Here is a 20,297-nt window from a genome sequence, read left to right as displayed (position 1 = left end):
CTTCATTTATTTAGATCTTCTATAATTTCTTTCATCAGTGTCGTGTAGTTTGCAGCATGTAATTTCTCTACATGTTTTGATAGCTTTAGATCTAGTATTTAATTTTGTTAGTGATTATAAATGGTTTGTGTTTTGATTTCCAGTGGCCATGTGTTCATTGCTGGTGTATTGAAATGCAATTGATTTTTACATTTTTATCTTACATCCCGTGACTTTGCGGAACTTGCTTATATGAGTCTAGGAGTTTTCTTGTCGATTTTTTGAGATTTTTCTGCATTTGTAATCATGTCATCTGCAAACAAGGAAAGTTTTATGTCTTTCTTTCTGATCTGTGTGCTTCTTATTTTCCTTTCTTGTATTATTGCACCTTCTAGAAGTTCCAGCACCATGTTGAATAAGACTGGTGAGAGCAGACATCATTATCTCTTTGCATCCTAAGGGGAGATACTGTGATGAGAATTTTCTTAGTCTTTTAATATGGTGAATTACATTCGTTGACTCTAAAATATTGAGTTCTGAGTTTTGTGTCCTCAGAATAAATCTCTTTTGGTCATGGTGTGTAATTGTGTTTTATATTACTGGTTTTTTATTTGCTGTCGTAAGAAATTTTTACATCTATATACCTGGGGAATATTGGTCTTTGGCTTTCTTTTCCTTTCTTTCTTTCTTTTGCTCTTTCTTTTTGTACTATCTTTGACTTGTTTAGTCATGAGTGTCATAAATAGCTTCATAAAATAAACTGGAAAATGATCCCCTTCCAATTTCCTGGAAGAGATGTTGTAGAACTGATGTCAATTCTCTTTTAAACATTTCGTAAAATTCTCCAGTGAAACCAGCTGAGTCTGTTCACTGTGTGTGTGTGTGTGTGTGTGTGTCTGAGAGTTGTGACATTATAAATTCAATGTCATTAATAACTATAAGATCATGCAAATGATCTATTTAACGTTTCATATTGGATGAGTTGTCATACTTTGAGGTTTTTGAGGAGTTAGACCATTTCATCTCAGTTGTCAAAGTTATATTGTGTATTGATCTGTTCATAGTACAATCACCTCTCAGCATCTATAGGGGATTCGTTCCAGGATGCCCCATAGACACAGAAACCCATGAATACTCAAGTCTCTTACATAAAATGCACATGCTTCTGTACACTTTAAATCATCTCTAGATTACTTATAATACCTAATATGATGTAAATGCTATATATAGTTTTGTTATGTAGTATTGATTTTTATTTGTATTTTTTTATTGTGTATGGTTATTTTTTATTTCTCCCAGATATTTTTGATCCACAATTGGTTGAATATGAGGTTGATTGAATCCAATGTGGCAAAACCCATGGATATGGTGGACCAGCTATATTCTCTAATCATCTTTTTCATGTCCTCAGGGCCTGTAATGATATCCCCTGTTTTTCTCTTGATGTGGATAATTTATGTCTTTTTTTTTTCTTTGTCAGTCGTCCTATAGGTTTGACACTTTTATTGATCTTTTCAATGAAACAGCTGTTTAATTGTTTTCCTGTTTTCAGTTTTAGTGATTTGAGTTCTTATGTTTATTATTCCCTCCCCCTTATTTTTTTGCATTGGGTATGTCTTTTTCTTATTTTTTCCGAGTTTTTGAAATGGGAGCTTATATTATTGATTTGAGGCTTTTTTCTGTTGTCCAATGTATGTATTTAGTTCTATAAACATCCTTTTCATCACTGCTTTAACTGTATCCTTCAAATATTGATGTTGTATTTTTATTTTTATTCACTTTAATGTATATTTTGATTTTTTTCTTTAGAATTTCTTTGACCCACGGATTATCTAGAAGAGTGCTGTTTACTTTTCGAGTATGTAGAGATTATCTTCTTATGTTCTGTTACTGATTCTAGTTTTATTTCGTTGTTGTCAGGGAACATAGTCTGTATGATTTCAACTCTTTAAAAATTTTTGAGGTATGTTTTATGATCCAAGGTATGGTTTACATTGATATACACTCCATGGCCACTTGAGAAAAATTTAGAAGCTGCTGTTGTTGGGAGGAGAGATCTGTAAATGTTGATTTAACTTGTTGGCTCATGGTGTTGTTGGGATCTTCTATGTCTTTCCTGATTTTTCCATTTAAGTATTCTATTAATTTTGAAGACCTGGGTGTTGAAAACTCAGATATACATTAAAAAAATTTTTAGGTATATTATTTTTTGTTTCACATTTTTGCAGATACGTTTTTTGGGGTCATACATATTTAGAATTTCCATGACTTCTTAGAAGATTTACCCTTTCATGTGTATATAATGCCCCTCTCTGTCTCTGATAATCTCTTTGCCTGTAAGGTTCATTTCTTTCTTTCTTTCTTTCTTTTTTTTTTTTTTTTTGAGACGTAGTCTCACCCTGTCACCCAGGCTGGAGTATGGTGGCACAATCTCGGCACACTGCAACCTCCCCCTCCTAGGTTGAAGCAATTCTCCTGCCTCAGCCTCCCAAGTAGCTGAGACTACAGGCATATGCCACCATGCCTGGCTAAGTTTTGTATTTTTAGTAGAGACAGGGTTTCACCATATTGGCCAGGCTGGTCTTGAACTCCTGATCTTGTGATCCGCCCCGCCTCAGCTTCCCAAAGTGTTGGGATTACAGGCGTTAGCCACCACACCCACCCAGGTTCATTTTCTCTAACATTAATATAGTCATTCCTGCTTTCTTTTGGTTGATATTTCATGATATCTTTTTCTTAAGTTTTATTTTCAATGTGCTTAGATTGTTATTTATATATAAAATGACTTTCTTGGTGGAGCATGGTGGCTCATGACTGTAATCTCAGCACTTTGAGAGGCTGAGGCAGGTAGATTGCTTGGGCCTAGTAGTTCAAGACTAGACTGGGCAACATGGCAAAATTCTAAAATTAGCCAGGCATGGTGGCACATGCCTGTAGTTCCCGCTCCTGAGGAAGCTAGGAAGGGAAGACCACTTGAGTCTGGGAGGTCAAGGCTGCAGTGAGTTGTGATTGTACCACTGCACTCCAGCCTGATGATAGAATGAGACCTTGTCAAAAAATAAAATGATATAAAATAACTTCATTATTGACCATTCAGAGTTAGGTCATGTTTTTAAATTACTTTTGCCAGTCTTTGTCTTACGACCATTTACATTTAAAAAATCATTGCTATTTTAGAGTTTAAGTTTGCCCTTTTATTTTTAATTTTCTGTTTGTTCTTACATTCTCTGCACTTTTCATTTCTTTGTTTTATTTTTCCTACTTCCTTGTGGGTTATTGAACAATTTATAGGGCTCCATTTTTACTAACCTATAGTAATTTTGAGCACATTTCTTTGTATAGCTTTTATAGTTGCTACATTATACATACATATCTTATCACAGTCTACTCCATTCATCGTTTTACCAGTTTAAAGTATGGAAGCCTTACCTTCCTTTACATTCTCTGATCTTCCCCTATTTATAATATAATCTCTTAAATATGTTCTCTACATACATTTAGAATCATATCAGAGAGTGTTTTAATTTTTGCTTCAACCTTCAAAAATTCTTAAAAACTCAAAAGGAGAAAGAAAGTTTATTACATTTGCTTATATTTTTGCTTTTTGAATTCTCGCTAACTCTTGGCGTTCCAAGATTCCTCCTTTTATTGTTTCCTTTCTGTTTAGAGAACTAGCTCTTTAGCTATTTTTAAAAATAGGTCTACTGGTGACCAAGTCTCTCAATTTGCCTCTATCTGATAATTTCTTGAATTTTCTTTGATTCCAGAAGGACATTTTCATTGGATATCGGATTCATGTTTGAAGATTCTTTTCTTTTGGCACTTGAAAAATGTTGTGCTACTTTCTGATGACCTCCATGGTTTCTGATAACAAGTCCACTTTCATTCAGATTATTTTCTGCTGTAGATAAATTGTAATTTTTTTTTCACTCTTTCTGTATTTTTTTCACTGCCTTTAGTTTTCAGAACTTTGACTGTGGTAAATCTAAAATAGATGCAATTGGATTTGTCCTGCATGGACTCACTCAGTTTTTTTGTACTTCTATGCCTTTTGCAAAGTTGTGATATATTCGGCTGCGTTTTCAGCCCTTTTCCAGTCACTCCTTCTTTTTCCTCCTGGGACTCTGGTGACATGAACATTAGGTATTTTATCATCACCCTACAGGTACCTGAGTTCCTTTCTTTCTCCTTTTCCTTCTTCCTACTGTTATAGATATTGGGGTAATTTCTACGATTATTTGCAAGTTCTCTCATTCTTTTCTTTTCCCCTCCTGTTTGCTGTTAAGTCCATGTACCATCTATTGAGAATTTTGTTTTGTTTTGGGTTATTGTATATTTCAGTTCTGAAATTTCCACTGTGGTTTTCTTTACACCTTCTGTTTGTTTCCTGAGAATTTCTATTTCTCTGATGAGACTTTCTGTTTTCCATTTCTTTCAGGTGTGCCTACAATTGTCCATTGAAGCAGCTTAATAATGGCTGCTTTAGAACATATGTCAGTTAATTCTAACATCTTTGTCATCTCCATGCTGGCGTCAATTGAATGCCTTTTTTCTTTCAGCTTAAGAATGTCCTGGTTTTTGGTATGACAAGTGATTTTTTTATTGAAACCTGGACACTTGGGGTATCATGTTATGAGACTTTAGCTTTTATTTAAACCTTCTATTTTAGCTGATTTTTCTCTGACATTGCCGTGGACAGAGGAAGGGGAAACCTACCTCATTACTGCCAAATTCCCTGCCTGGCTTTTGTCAGCATTCAAAGGCAGGGAGTTCCTTCTTAGATGCTGAGGGGGAAGCCAACCCAGGGAGTAGAGGAATGGAAGTTCTGGCTCCCCACTAGGCACACAGCGATACGTCTCTGGGTGGTAGGAGTAGGAATGCTTCAGCGCTGATTACCACGTGGCATCCACAGACACCATGGGGGGTGAGAGGACTCACCACAGGAGGACAGTGAAAAGTTCTGACTCTCCTAAACCTCCTTCCACACCACCCCAGTGGAGCAAGGGAGGAATTCCTTGTTTATGCTCAGTGGGGTGGAAGACAGAACTCCTGTGAAGAAGAGAGCTTCACTATTTCCTGGAAGGGGCTGTAAGTCCTGGCTCTCCTGTACTCTGGCTAAGGTTGGTGCCAGCTTGCAGCCTCATTTGCATGGAAGGGCAAGCTTCCCACTTGATCTTTGCTGGTGAAGACTGGGGTGGGGCCACAGCTGGTTTCTGTGGCGTGTTGCTGGAGTAGGGTAGTCATGGTCTAACATTTTCTCTCTTGTGAGCCTGCCCTTTTCACATAGCCTGCCCTTTGGCTATAAGGAGGCTCACTTCTGTTGCCTGTGTCCATTAAGATCTCTGGGTTGCCAGCTCCATGTCTGGGATATATATATGGAAAAAAGAAACCCCAGGGAACTCACCACCGTTGTTCCTTGGGTCCTGAGACCCCTCATTGTCCTGCTCTTCTTTCTGTTTTTCATACTCTTACGTGTTTTATATATAATGTCCAGGGCTTTTAGCTGTACCTTGTAGGGAAAGTGGGGAACAGTATGTCCGTCTTTCTGGAAGCAGACATTTATAGACTGCCTGATTTTTAAAGATAAGAATCTAGATTTTCATATAAATCCTTTCATTTTGTCTTTTAATACCGACAATTAATTTTTAAGTAACAGGCAGGCCAATTGCAAAATGTCTGTTTACCAACAGTCTGTGAGCTCTGCCTAAGAAATTTAGTTTCTCTGACTGAGATTTGTGATTTTTACCTCATTATGTATAAATTTCCATCATTTATCCAGAAGTGATATTGCTGACAAACTTTACTATCAAAGGGAGAGCCAAGAAAGAGAAATTTATCAGGAAAAGATCTCTGAGCAACAAAATTAGATGTCAAAATGTCCAAACACTAAAGTTCTTGAACTTTATTAATAGGTTATAAGCCTTGTAGCCGGGCATGGGGGCTCATGTCTGTAATCCCAGCACTTTGGAAGGTCAAGGTGGGCAGGTCACATGAGGTCAAGAGTTCGAGACCAGCCTGGCCAACATGGCAAAACCCTGTCTCTACTAAATATACAAAAAACTAGCTGGGTATGGTGGCGGGTGCCTGTAATCTCAGCTACTTGGGAGGCCGAGGCAGGAGAATTGCTTGAACCTGGGAAGCAGAAGTTGAAGTGACCCAAGATCAAGCCATTGCACTCCAGCCTGGGCAACAAGAGCAAAATTCCGTCTCAAAAAAAAAAAAGTTATTAACCTTTAAGCTCTCACTCTGAGCATGATTTAAAAAATAAAAGCATACACACACATATACACATGTATATAGAAAGTCAGCCTGCTTTCCCAAGCACAATGCAAATTAGAGAAGATGGGATTTCATGAGTCAGGAACACTGAAGATACTGAAAAGTAAAAACCAGCAGGGAGGCAAGAGAGAAGAAAATCATCCTATTGACTCAAAACATTCAACTCCCCATAAAACCACCTATGTCTCCTCAGTGTTGGTGCATATAGTCTTACATTCTTTTAGTGGATGCTGAAAGTCTTCCTTTATTACAGCCTGGCTTAAGAATTAGGATTTATTATTAGAACTGTGCGTTTCAGGGATTTATATCATCGTCTTCCTCTTCTGTCTTATGCAAGCAAGTCTATGACTCCTTAGCTAAGAAAAAGACATTTAAAAAATCATTTGGAGGAGTATAAAAACTAATTTTGATTGAGCCCAGATGATGTGTTAGACAGTATATTAGGAATTTTACCACCATGTATGTTTTAATTTTTACAAAAACTCTGTTAAGTAGATACTATTATTTTCTATTTTAACTGATTGAGAGACTGAGTTGAAAAGACCAGGAATAATTTTGACAAGGGCTCTGTCTTATCAGTGGTCATGGTAGGACTGGCATCCAGTTAAGAATTCAATGGTTATTCTCTTAAATAACCTATAGTATGGATTCCAAAGCATTGAAATCGCAGGTTAGAAGTTAGGGAAAGGGATTTTTGGCATCTAGAAATTGCCTTAATGTGGAGACACTTGAACTGACTATGCCACAGCAGAAACTTACAGGCCAACACTACTTATGCCCTCTAAGCAGGTCCTGAAGTCATGACTAGAGATTCCCAAAGGCACTTCTGAACTTGCCAAGTGAGAGACTATAGACTCCAGCACACTACTGCTGCATGTGCTTTTGTATAAGCAACTGAGGCAACAGCAAGACTGTGCTTCAAGTTCATAATAGTCATACCCTCTTTCTTATTGCCAATTGTCAAACAAAATTGTCCACAATTACAGGCAATAAAGTGTACATATAGTATAGATTAGGAAGGTCCCTGAGGTCTAGAAGAACTCCTGGTGTGAAAAAACAAGGGAGGGGCTACTTGGCCTCTGGTGTCTGGAGGCAAATGTCATCCACATTGCTATGCATAGCTATCTTAATACTGCATGGTAAAAGTAGCCAAGGAAGAGCAGAGGGGTTCAAAACTACAGATCTGCTCCCCAGGTATTTTCTGACATATTGAGGAGGCAGTGAGCAACAGTAGCCTGGAGAAAAATCATTTCTCTGGCTCTGGGTTGCATTTTCCCTTTTAATTAAAATTTGTATTTGTCCATTCTGTCCAGGTCCTGGCCCCGTGGTCTATGCTATTTTGCATGGAAAATGAAATCAATAAGAGCCTATAATTTGGCACTTGGAGGCGCCTAAGCATTTTGGTCATATTTGCTAGGCAGAAGGCAAGTGTTTTCTGAGTGATGTTTGGCATACACGTCCAGGCTGAGGGTGTCAAATGCCAGACTGTAGGGCTCCCTGGTTGCCAGTTCATATGTTAGAGAGGTTCCTTCCCTTCAGCTTTCCTACTGTATTTGGAACTCTTCCTCATTGTTCCCATTCTGTAGTGGGTATCCCAGCAATGAAGGTGACAGAATGGCTTGGGGAAATTATCAGGTGGCTGTGCCGGTGAGACTGCCTGTCAGCAGATCTCATGTTGGTGGGTGACTAGGAAGAAGAAGTGACTAGGTGTGTCCAAGACACAGATCTGCAAAGGTTCAAAACCTGGGAATTTGCCAAAAGCTCATTGAAGAAATTGGAGAAAGATTGTTTGCATGTCGAGAACAACTTTTGTTCTTATTCTCCAGGCAAAGCTAGGACATTTTATGTTAGTTGAATGTTTCTTGGTATCACGGCAACGTATTAATAGCACATATTTATGCCTTATGCTCAGATCTGCTGCTGCACCTTTCTTTGTCTTTTATTGTTTTTTGAGGGTGGGGTATTTGTTTTCTACCCAAGCCTTCTATATCATAAAGAGAATGTAATTAAAAAAGGATAAAATCAATTTGGCTTTGAATTGCTTCATAGTAAGATCTCGCATTAGAGTGACAGACTTATCGTGTCATCTATGCATACATAAAAAATCAAAAGATGATTATTTGTTGTTACTGTTTTTCCAAATCTATTAAACAGCAAGAAAATTAATTTACTGTATCGAGTTCTTCTGTTTAGGCTGATCGTTTAGTTTACATTAAACTTTTGCAAAAGAGATTGTGCAGGGCTGACCAAATCTGCATTTTCATGATTTCATCTGAGTCAGAATGTGAATCAGAACCAAAAGCAACATTTCTTGTACTCACAGTCTTGGTATTTTTTTCTTCTATGTTTTTAGGTGGCAAAGTGACAAGTACCAAAACTCAGGCCTGACTTTTCTGGAAACATTGGCTTTCCGCCTTATCTGGAATAATGGATGTAAAGGACCGGCGACACCGCTCTTTGACCAGAGGACGCTGTGGCAAAGAGTGTCGCTACACAAGCTCCTCTCTGGACAGTGAGGACTGCCGCGTGCCCACGCAGAAATCCTACAGCTCCAGCGAGACTCTGAAGGCCTATGACCATGACAGCAGGATGCACTATGGAAACCGAGTCACAGACCTCGTCCACCGGGAGTCAGATGAGTTTCCTAGACAAGGTTTGTAGGGTTTCCCCTGCTGATTTGCTCTGAATTGTCTAACATACTTGATTTGCGTGGTTGGCGGTTGCTTTTGGAGAGCCGCCATGGTGGTTTTTGACAGATGTACCCTACAACAGACCCTTGGTTGCATAAAGGATATTCCTAACACCACGGTGAATCTCTATCCTGAGAAACCTAAGATTACCTGGTTTCGAAACTATTCTCCTCATAGCCTACTTACAAATTTCTATTCCTTTTGTCATTGGGTTTCTCACTTAGATTCTCCTTGAGCAAACGGTACATCTTGGCTAAAACATTGTTGAAAGAATGTAGAATAATATACACCTTTTCCCCTACTAAAATATTATGTTAATTCTGAGTTATATATTTCTCTTTTTGTGTTTCAGAGCATAGGTGGCCACATGTATGTTATTTTTCAATTTCACTGTTGTAATTTTCCCTCCTACTTTCCCCAAGCCTTAATTTTCTTTTTCTTATACTGTTTTGATTTCTTTTGGGAGAATATTTTCTTCCCAAGCACTAACAGTTGGCATTCTCTTCATGTCCAATATTTATGAAGAGTTCTGTTATCGCTTCTCCAGGGTTACTGTAAATGCATCAACACGTAGACTAAAGCAAAGCAGTGCTGAGAGGTGGTGTGACAAAGCTCACTCACTAGCTCCATCTTTTATGAGTACCACCTTGCCGTGTGTGCAATTTACATTGATGACTCAGCAAAATTACAAGCAAACGCACAAAATGGTACCAAATGCCCTGGGAAGGGTCACTCTGCCAGCATCAAAGGGCTCAGCCCTGCTATGCTAGGTTATTGTATTATTTGTTTTATAACACGGATTCTTTATTCTTGTTCCATGTCCTTGGCAATAAATGTTGCAAATGGGTTTAATTCCTAATGCAATAATTTAGCTTGGAATTCTAGTCCTGGTTTCTCAGCTTTCTTCAGTGACTTTTACTATTTTTAATTCCCTACAAAACGTGCGTGTGTGTATATATGTTATTAATTAACACCATGCCCATGGTTTATAAATCTACAATCCAGAAGTTGTTCTAGATAGCATCTTTTTATACACTCCCAGTTTAGCCTAGCTCCAGCTTTTATATTTAATAGAGGGTTGAAAACATAAATCAACAGTGAAACTGTTAAAATTGTGTTTCCATTGCCATTATAACTCTTACAGGATACAATTTTTATTTAATCTTCCCTCTTATTTTCTGAGTTATCTTCATGTAAATGAAACACATGCTGATCTTCCTCTATGAGAAAACGGGGCAGAGGCTGCTTGAAAATTGCTCTGGATCAAATGTTTTTGATCTGTGAGTAACTTTAACAAGTTTTTTTTTTTTTTTTTTTTTGCCTCGTTAAGTTCTCGCCAGCCCCCAAATTGCAGGTAGTGGCAATTGGACAAAAAAAAATAAAATAAAATAAAAGAAGAAGAAGAAGAAGAATCATGGCTTAATTAACTGAGAGAGAGCTTACATTTCCAAAATAAAAAAATGGGACACCTATCTGTTGTTTCCCAGAGCTTCCCTAACACGAGACTCAAATATTTTGAAAGGTAATGCACATTCAACGTGGTTGAAAGCCTTTCATTTTCGGCTGTAGTTTTTGTCTCATTTATGTTGTTGCTGCATACGTTTTGTGTCTCATGATTCTGTGCTGAAATGTTCACTCTTCTTCTTAAGTCTTATTAAAGGTGCATCTGGCTTCTGGATCATTGTGTACTGAGGTGTAGATTCCAGATTGCTGAATTGTGGATGGGCCTGTCACATTTTCTTTTATTAATATTTACATAAGATAAAACCAAGGACTGGGATTTTATTTTCAAATATACCTTCATTCTTCCTGTTTAATCTTGTTCCTCTCCGTTGATAATAATGGAGGTTGCTTGGCCATATCAAACTCATAGCTTTGCAATTAACAATTCACACATGCCGCATGTTGTTATTGAGCCCATATTTGTTTGTGTAATGTGTTTGCATGAATTAAAAACTGTGCAGGCCAAAAGTAGAAATAAAAAGCATCAGAAGGTATTTGCATATGCAAGTGCAATTCCTTCTGAAGACATCTATGAATTTATGCATGAAAATGTAGTCAGAGTCTGAGTGGATCTACTTTGATGGGTTCTAAAATTGAACTCTGCAGGAAGTAAATAAGCACATATTTAAGGAGAGGAGGAACACGAGATACAATCTGGCAAGCAGTACATTCAACTTGAAACTTTGCCACTACAGAGAGGGTTAAAATACATTTTACACTCAGTAATAACAATAATTTTTTAAAATGTCATGCATTTCCCATTTTATTTTCTTATTCATGAAATCAAAGAGCAGGATCATCTCTGTACGTATTAGCCTAGAGGTACATTAACAAGGATCATAGTGGGATCATCTCCTGCAATATTCTTATTTAAAACCCAAGACACTGATCATAAAACAAACACACTTCTCACATACAAGCAAGTTTTGCAAACACAGTTGGATGACTCTACAGATGCTCAGGGTGGGAAAGAATTGCCAGCCAGTGAAAGTGATGCAGGACCAGAGTCAGCCCTTGTCCGGTTACCCCAGATGGCCTGCTCAAGGATCAAATGCAAGAACCTGCCATCTCCCAGCAGGATACATGAGCCAGGTGTTCCCATGAGAAGCTTATGGAAGCTCCTGTCAAATTGTGCCCATCTTTGCTTGCTTTCAACGCAGAATCCTCTTCTGCCTTCTTCTGTTGTGGCTTCTTCTTTTGAGTATGCAAATCACCTGTCTGGCCTCTATTATGCTGGATCCTCCTGGTGTGAAGAAAGAAAATTGCTGACCTTAGGTCTGTGGCCACTGGAGTAATTAGTAATTAGTAAATGACTAATCCTGCACTAAATAGCATCCTAGTGGTCTGAGAGCTAATGCACCTGACAAAAGTGAGCAGTGGTCTGATGCCTGGTCAGACCCAGTCCTAGTCCAACCTGTGAAATAGACACCACTTTGAATAATGAAGGTCAGCCAAGTTCCCAGGCAGTTTGCACAAGCTTGGTTTTTTTTCTTTTATTTTTGTTTTTTTTTTTTTTTTTTTATGGACCATGGAGTTAGGGTGAAGAGCAGTGTGATATACAAGACTTTCTCCTGGGGCTTAGGAGTCTAGAGTTGGACGTGAGTTCTCCTTTTGCATGTGTATGTGCCTGGGACCCTGGTCTGCATTCTGTGTTTCATCAGAATTACGGCATGGTTTTCAGGTATATTAAACAAACATCATTAGTAACTATGACAAAAGAATAATGGCAAACATTTGTTGAGTACTTTCTTTGTGTCAGGAGCCAATCTAAGCATTTTGCTTAATGCTCACACCAACTTTGCAAGGTGGGTATTATCACTCCCTTGTTTACTTATTATAAAACTGAGTCAGAAAGAGATTAGATAAGTCATCCAAAGTTGAAAATATGGAAAGAGCTGGAGATAGGCTTCAAACCTATAGGGATGGATTCAAGAACTGTGTTTTAAACCAGTGTGTTTAATCACCTCTCAAGTAAATAAGTAAACAAACAAATATATCATTAAATCCTTAGTCAAAGGCTGGGGAGGGTCTGTGAAATTCACTTTCTAAGACTTTTAAGAATCCACATCTTTAAATATGTCTTAATAATGCACAATCTATAGTTAATAGTATTGATTGGACCTATAATGTTCACTGCCAGTTCCCAGTCCTACTGATCTAATTCCTGTTCTCAGCCATTCATCTCCATCTCACAGTCATGCCTGGCTCTCCAGAAGCATTCCTGCCTGCAATACCTCTCCACCAAACTCCACTGTAGGGAAAAGTTCTTACTGTAGGGATATGTACTGGGCTGTCAGCACCGATTCTGTGCCTTCCCTTGTGGTTGTCACCTTTTTGCACAACCTCTCAACCTGGAACACTAACCAAGAAAGGTGTCACTATCTAAATGATATTGCTCAGGTAAGCAGAACTGACTCGTTTCTGTGCTAGCCAAGGCCCAGTGGGCCAGAGAGTTCAGCCAGGCCTCTTATTCCTCAAAAAGTGCTTCTTTCCAGTTAGCAGTTCAAGTCTCTCGAGAGGGGGCCAAGATTGAATTCTTTCTCTGTACCTCAGGCTGGCTGTCTAGGTCAAGGTCGAAGAAAAAAATTGAGGGAAGATTGGATTTTTGAAAGTATGCTTGCATCAGTTCTCTCAGTCAGTTAGAGCCAAGAAATAAATCCTATCAACTCTTTGATGTGCTTTAAAAAGCACACACATACACATCGTAGGCTAGGTTTGGTTTTGGTACTTCATAAACTAATTCTTGCTCCTATGGTCTTTACAATAATTTGGGCAATAACTTTTGCTCTTTGTAATTTGGCATAATGTACATTTAAACAGTGTTAATGAGCTGAAAACTCATGAACCACTAGTAAGCTACAGTATTACCTGCGCTGATTCAATTAACTTATATAATAATTGTGGGAATACTTTGGAAACCTGTAAACATTTCTTTCTATACCATTGTCTTAAGATAGTTATTTTCAACTACATCTAAATAATAGTTAAAAGGTTCTAGTTTGAAAACCTCAGCATTTTAATTTACCTACAAAGAACACCTTGTAAATTTTAGTAAAGTTCAAGAGTTTGTGGAGTCAATATTTTTAAGGCTGAAATGTACCTTGAGAAGATTGCTTTCCATTTATTTTCCTATTTCTACGTAGGATTTTTTTTCATAACTCAAATAAGAATAACACAGTGCCTTCTAGACTTTGGTTGTATTGTTTTTTAAAAAAAAAATCCTAGAAAAAGAGAATCTACAACCTTTCAATATTATCTTCTTGCCGGATAAATTGAATCCTTGTTGTTTTATATGGGAGGCATATGGGAAAAGAGAAATAAATGAAGACTCTGGAGTTAAAATGTGTCCATATCCCAGTGCTGATGTGTACCAACAGTGTGATCTTGATCAAATTCTAGAACATAGACTGAGTCTCATTTTCTCCATCTGTAAAAGCCCCCACCCTATATAGTTATTGGGCTTATTTCTTGCAGTTACATATTTATCATCCTCTGGACATTATCTTTCTTTTAATAAGTGCTAGTAGTTATAATTACGGTTATTGTCATTTTAATCCTACTACCAGCAAATGTGGAGATTACTTGCTCTCCAACCCTAATAATATTTTGGTACAGCAGAAATGTTTCTTTCCTCTTGATATGTTTCCTGTGAATTGCAAAAATTCTGACATTTTCAAACTCACAACTTTTTTTTTTCCAGCTTGTTGATAGAGTGTGTCTAAGTCTCTATCCACCATACATTTTGCTCCCAAAGATGAACATAACTCATACATTATTTTCGTATTTTTAGACAGAAATGAAAGATACTATCTAACAACTGTCAGCTGATGCTAACAGACTGTAAGAGAGTTGCTAGTCAGACAATTTTACAAGTTAAAAAAATAGATTGGAAAAACTGCTCTAAGGTAGTGTCATAAGATAAAAATGCTTTTTTAAAATGTGCATTTTATGGCATGTAAATGCATACATAATTCAGAAATGAATTTAATTAAGAGTAGACTTAATCCATGCTAGATAAAATTAATCCATTTTCATCAATTTATGTGTAATAATTGGTAATAATTGGAGTCCTTGTCAGAGAGTCAATCTTCTCTGGATTTTCATTGTTGATACTTACCACCCTTCTAAGAATATGTCTACATTTTTCAATAACTTTAGCCATTTGGCAACTATCTTCATGTTTGCCCAATTGTTATCCTCCCAGTAATTACCCATTGTCAATTCTGCATTCAACTTTGTATCTAACTTTCTTTGAGTTATCTTCCTTTTCCTGCTCTTTCTCTGTGGAAATTCCCTGGAGTTTCATCCGAATCCTGTACTGTTTCTTCTCTGGCACTTTCTTTAGAACATTCTTATCCATATGACTTCAGTGGTCACTATTTCTACTTCTGAAGACTTTTTCACTTACGAATGATAGTATCCCAATTCAAATTAGCTTACTTGAAAGGATGATGTTTTGGCTGACATCACCAGATAATCTAACAATGCATCTCTCCTCTAGATTCTCATTCTCATGTATTGGCTTTATTCTTCAGAGAGATCTCTTTGAAGATGTCTGCCGATTACTCCCACTCTCACATTTTCTCCTTTGGTATCATCACTGGAAAGAGTCCCTTGTTTATATAGATATGTTTGGGGTTTATTTTGCAGTTTCCAGCAGAATATTCTCCAGGACGATTCAGGTAGGCCTGGCATGGGACACATGTTGATGATGCTTGTATCTACCATTTTACAGCTGTAGCTCGCCGTGTCTTGCACGTAGGTTTATCCTGTGCTTGGAGATAGCTTATAGTGTGTGCCTCCTAAACGTGGTGGAATAAATTCCGCATAGGAAAGAAAGACTCTGATAGCTGAAGTAGACCAGGAACACCAACTGGCCTGATAACAAATGCTCCTAATTCTAGTGAGACTGAAGTTTAAGGCTGCTCTTCTGTGATCTTTCTAAGCTATATTAGTCCATTCTCATGCTGCTAATAAAGACATACCTGAGACTGGGTAATTTATAAGGAAAAAGAGGTTTAATGGACTTACCATTCCACATGGCTGGGGAGGCCTCGCAGTCACAGTAGAAGGCGAAGGAGGAGCAAAGTCACGTCTTACATGGCAGCAGGCAAGAGAGCATGTGCAGAGGAATTGCCCTTTATAAAACTATCAGATCTCATGAGACTTATTCACTATCATGAGAACTTACCCCTATGATTCAATTACCTCCCACCAGGTCCCTTCCACCACACGTGGGGATTATGGGAGCTATAATTCAAGATGAGATTGGAGTGGGGACACAACCAAGCCATATCATAAGCTTCACAGCCACTTTGCTACTGGACCTTGGAATATTTCATCAGTACATGTCCAAGTAGCAAATTTGTCGTTCCCTCAAAATTTGTTTCCGTTTTTTTATTTTCTAGCTTTGGGGAATGGTATCACAGCCTTGCATTTTAGGTAAATCTTCCAAGCCTCTTTTTTCTTAATTCTTTATATTGATGTTTACCAAATCACACCTATTATTCCTGCTTCGTTTATCTCATTTCCAATTTTCTCATTTCATGGTCAGCTTCCAACATTCCAACACTGGACAACTGCTTCAGCATTTAAATTGCCTCCTTCCCTGATTCTTTCTTCTGGCATGGTTTCCATATCATGGATAGTTTTGTGTTTTTAAAACGCTGCCTTATTTTTCCCAGTTCCCTCAAATTGGTTAAAAACTATTTCAGGTGTTCCTAAAAGGCAACTGTAAGTTGTGGGACACAACAATGAAAAAAGGTAAACATAGTTTCTTACCTCACAGATATAATAGATATGTAACCAAGTACCATATAAAAAACACTGCAAAAGGGAAAATATTGGATGGTTTTGGAAAGACCTCTAACCCAGATTTGTGTGTCTGGCATCCTAGAAATTATGGCATTCTTGCATACATTTGAGGGATGGGGAGGAGGTCGGGCAAAGAGGCAAGACAGTGAGTGTTCAGGCAAGAGGTAAGGCAGTGCAAAGGCCCAGAGGTGACCACATTTTGTTCTTCCAAGGATGTAAAAGAAGTGTGGGTTGGCCAAGTGAAGAGTGGTCACAGATGAGCTAGAGTGGTGGAGGGAAGCAGTCACAAAGACATTTCAGGGAGACAATGCTGGTTTCAGCTTGTGGAGAGAAGCAAGGTGGTCAGTTAGAGGTTGTGTCTTCATCTAAGCAGGGGAGCCCGGTGGCCTGAACTACGATAGCAGAGATTGTTTGAGAAATGTTGTTGAGAATAAAAGATTGTTGGCTTTTTAGGACACCTTAAAAGTGGAGGTGGATAAACTGTTCTGGGACTCCTGGCCATTGACTGCTTTTTTCTCCTGTAAAGAGAATATTGCCTTTCTGATGCTGAGTTTACTTTAAGAGCTGGGAAAGGTCAATACTTGTAAATAACCCCTTAAGTGGAAGTACAGACATTGTTAGTTCAAGTTCTTCTGGAATGTTGGACATAAACCTAAGTATAAGAATGTAGAGTTGTAACAAGGATTTGGATTTTTCTTTTTAATTCGTTAGATTCCTGCCTATGCAAAGAGTATCACCAGCTACAGAGCACTTCATATGGGTCCCAGTCAGGGAAAAAATAGAGAACAGATTATGTTGCATCTGCCCCTTCTCTGCATAGACCATGATACCATCGTTTGTTCTCTATCATGGACTAAATAAATCAGAGACTATAAGTAGATGTGAGTTTTGTGTGTTTGTGTGTGTGTGTGCACGCACAACTGAGTGTGTGTTTTATCCCTGCCAATTGGTAACTTTATTTGCAAAGTTGAGTATGTTTAGAAGATAGAACCAACACTTTCTGACAACTGATGGGACAAGCAGGCTAAGCGAAAAAAGAAAAGTCAAGGATATCACTGAAGTTTCTGGTTATGGCAGCTGATGAGCTGTTAGCATCAGTCACCAGGGCCTGAGACAGAGGATGGCCTGGTTTGTGAGTTAAGATGGTACAGGTAACTGTCAACGTTTTGAATTGGAGGTATCCTGTAGGATCTCCATGTGCAGATGTCTAATAGGCAGTGGCTGTCCAGTCTTGAAATTCTAGAGAGAGGCTTGAGTTAGATAAAGATTTAGGAGTTGACAGCTAATAATTTCATGGGACTTGGCAGGATCCTCTGAGAAAAAATGTACAAGGGTGAGAAATAAGAGGCTCACATGACAATGCAGGTAATCAAGGGATAGGAAGAGGAAGAAAATCCTGTGAAAAGATTGGGGGAAAAAAACACCTTACTTTCCGTTACATGTGCTACTCAGTCAGGGCAAACTTGACCTGTCATTCCAAGCACAGTATGAGTTTTATTCCCCATCCCACCACTCAGAGTTGACCTCCTTTTTTGTCCTCTAATCAGAGGTCACAAAATTATTGTCACACAGGCCATATTTGGCCCCTAGATAAGCTTCATTTGGCCTATGGATTGCTTTAGAAATTTTGAATCAAGTGCTCATCTATTCACATTCCAGTTTGCCACGGGCCCCATTTCTGCCTTCTGTCTTACACCAGTCCTGTTCCTCTCGAGTCTTTATTTTATATGCCAGGCCTCTGAAAGCTCTCACAATTGCAAAAATATCACAGATCTTCCTATGTCCATAAATAAGTTTGGAATAGGCAGAGAGGAAAATACCTCTCTGCCTATTCCAAACTTATTTATCCCACAGGATGTGACCTATGGTCCACATCTTTGGTGAAGCTTTCTGCCCTCTGAATTTTTATAGCCCTTAATGGGTTGTTATTGTTGTTATTATTCTCTTGATGAGTGACTCAGCATACATAGCACATGGATTCTATGACTCCAGTGAATAGGGAGATAAACAAAGGGCTTTGCAGTTTTGTGCTCTGACTCATAGATGCAACTACCAGAGAATTTGTTTTCTTCAGTGGCTTGTTTCCTGTTCTAATGAGAAGAATTGAAAGCACAGCTCAGAAAAAGACTCCACTTAGAAAATGTGGATGGTATGTCTGTCTAGCATGACAATATCAAATCTCACGTTGTGAAATGCCGACTTGCAAGTTTTCTGCCATTTACCCTGACACTAGCATGTTGAGTTGCCTTAACAGTTCCTTTTTATGATTATTGGTGATGCGATATTATCAGTTTTTCTCAACTGGTGCCACGTGCTGCAATTGTGTCTCTGCAGGTGCCTATTCTCTGGTATATATAGGAGGTCTTTGGTGCATACATGACCTGTGAAGGTATGTCATTCTGACCAGAGCCTTGGTAAAAACTGCATGGTGAGAGCTGCAAGAATTTCCAGTTATCAGCTTTACCATGCCTTACAGTCTGCGTCCAGGAGTGGCTCTGCCCCACCCACGGATGAATCATCACACTGATATTATCGAAGGAGACATTACATTTTCAATGTCATGTTTTAGGTTTATAATTTAATTTTCAGCTCTGGCAATTCCAGAAGCATCCCTAAGGGACATATGAAGAGGAGGGGGCTAGTGTGTACTCAAAATGAATTCATGTTCATTTCTTGAGCACCTTAATTGGCATGCACATCTCACAAGCTCCCTTTTTCTCTGCTGCAGCCAAACTCTCTCACACCACCAAGTTACTCAATATTCCTCCTGCACTGACTGCCTTCCCTTCTGCTCAACCTCAAGTCAGATCTACTTTAGTAATAAACCTCTGCTGGGAGTGATCAGAACAAATACTGAGTGTGTACCACGATATTAAAAATAAGTGCAATAGAGACTTATTTAATAAGGTCCAATAGACTTTTATAACATTTGGAATATTTTACCAAAGTTACTATCAGCATTATGTTTGATGCATTTTCTCAAAGACAGAAAAATCTTTTCAAGGATGAGGGGGAAAGAAAACTACAAATCACAGAGAAAAGTCAGATGGGCTCTGATGCATTCTCACTCAGCTAAATCTGTGATTCTCCCTCCTTTCCCAGACCTTTTTCTTTGGCCAGACCCACAAAATGTGAAGCTTCTTTGTGTTCACCTTGATTTGTGAATAGTCGGCATTGGGCAGTTGCGGTCCCAGTGGGATACATTTCAGTTTAAAAATAGTCTGAAGCACTTTCTTTCAAATTGCCACATGTCCACTGCTACCTCCTAATATGTGCTCCTCCTTCTGTCCTTCGGCAGTTAAGGTCTGATCCATGTATGGGGGAATTAAATCACTGAATTTATTTGAAGCACCAAAATGGTGAGTTTATTTAGAGAGTAATTCCAGTGGGTTAAATTAGTTTCTATGGACCTATTGGCTGCAGCTGGAACATTGATAGAAGAGAGGCATACTACTTTAATGTCCTCAGAAAAAATAAATAAATAAAGATCCAGTCAACTGCAGGATAAGTATCCATAGGCGAAACAGATCCCTCCCAAAATGACTGCAAGTTCAGGTGACACCAGCAGCTGTAAAAAGACTTCTGTTTGCCTGGCAGCCTTGGGTTCAAATTCTTCCTAGTTTATGGTGGCATTTCATTTAATGCTTGCACTCTGACCTCCATTTGTATGCCCTGCAAAAGCTCTGCACACAGCTGACCTAGTTAACACCTTCTGCTTCACAAACCCAGAGGCTGAACAGCAGGGAGGCTACAGCAAAGTGCTGAGTTGTCCTAGCTGAGCCTTAAGAGGACAGTGAACATGGCCACAGACCATCCCATTTTTGTCTCTAGACCAGTGGTGACTCATTGGACTCTCCTGTGCAGTTTTGAAAAGTCTGCATGTCCTAGTCTCACCCAAGACTAATTAAATCCAAATCTGTGGCAGAAAGGACCCAGGCATCAGCATTTTTAAAAACCATATCTTTATATAAATAAAATGCCTCAAGGGATTTGAGTGTAAAAGGACATACTCTGTAGAATATAACATTTCTT

The 20,297-nt window shown here is 38.5% G+C and overlaps 1 protein-coding gene across 7 annotated transcripts in view; it reads left to right on the top strand.

The window, feature by feature from the left end:
* Positions 1–20,297, top strand: part of TENM2 (teneurin transmembrane protein 2) — a 1,283,391-nt gene that overhangs the window by 312,615 nt on the left and 950,479 nt on the right. For all 7 annotated transcript variants that reach the window (XM_032252759.1, XM_032252757.1, XM_032252755.1 and 4 more), the window contains exon 3: positions 8,612–8,911. In XM_032252759.1, coding sequence (XP_032108650.1) covers positions 8,686–8,911 — 226 coding nt within the window. In that variant the 5' untranslated portion in view covers positions 8,612–8,685. The remainder of the gene's footprint in view (positions 1–8,611; positions 8,912–20,297) is intronic.

Source organism: Sapajus apella, unplaced genomic scaffold (assembly GCF_009761245.1).
Source record: "Sapajus apella isolate SASKATOON/1434 unplaced genomic scaffold, GSC_monkey_1.0 scaffold79, whole genome shotgun sequence".
In the NCBI taxonomy this organism is placed as follows: domain Eukaryota; kingdom Metazoa; phylum Chordata; class Mammalia; order Primates; family Cebidae; genus Sapajus; species Sapajus apella.
Note: the sequence above shows the minus strand (reverse complement) of the source record. Positions and strands in the feature narration are given on the sequence as shown.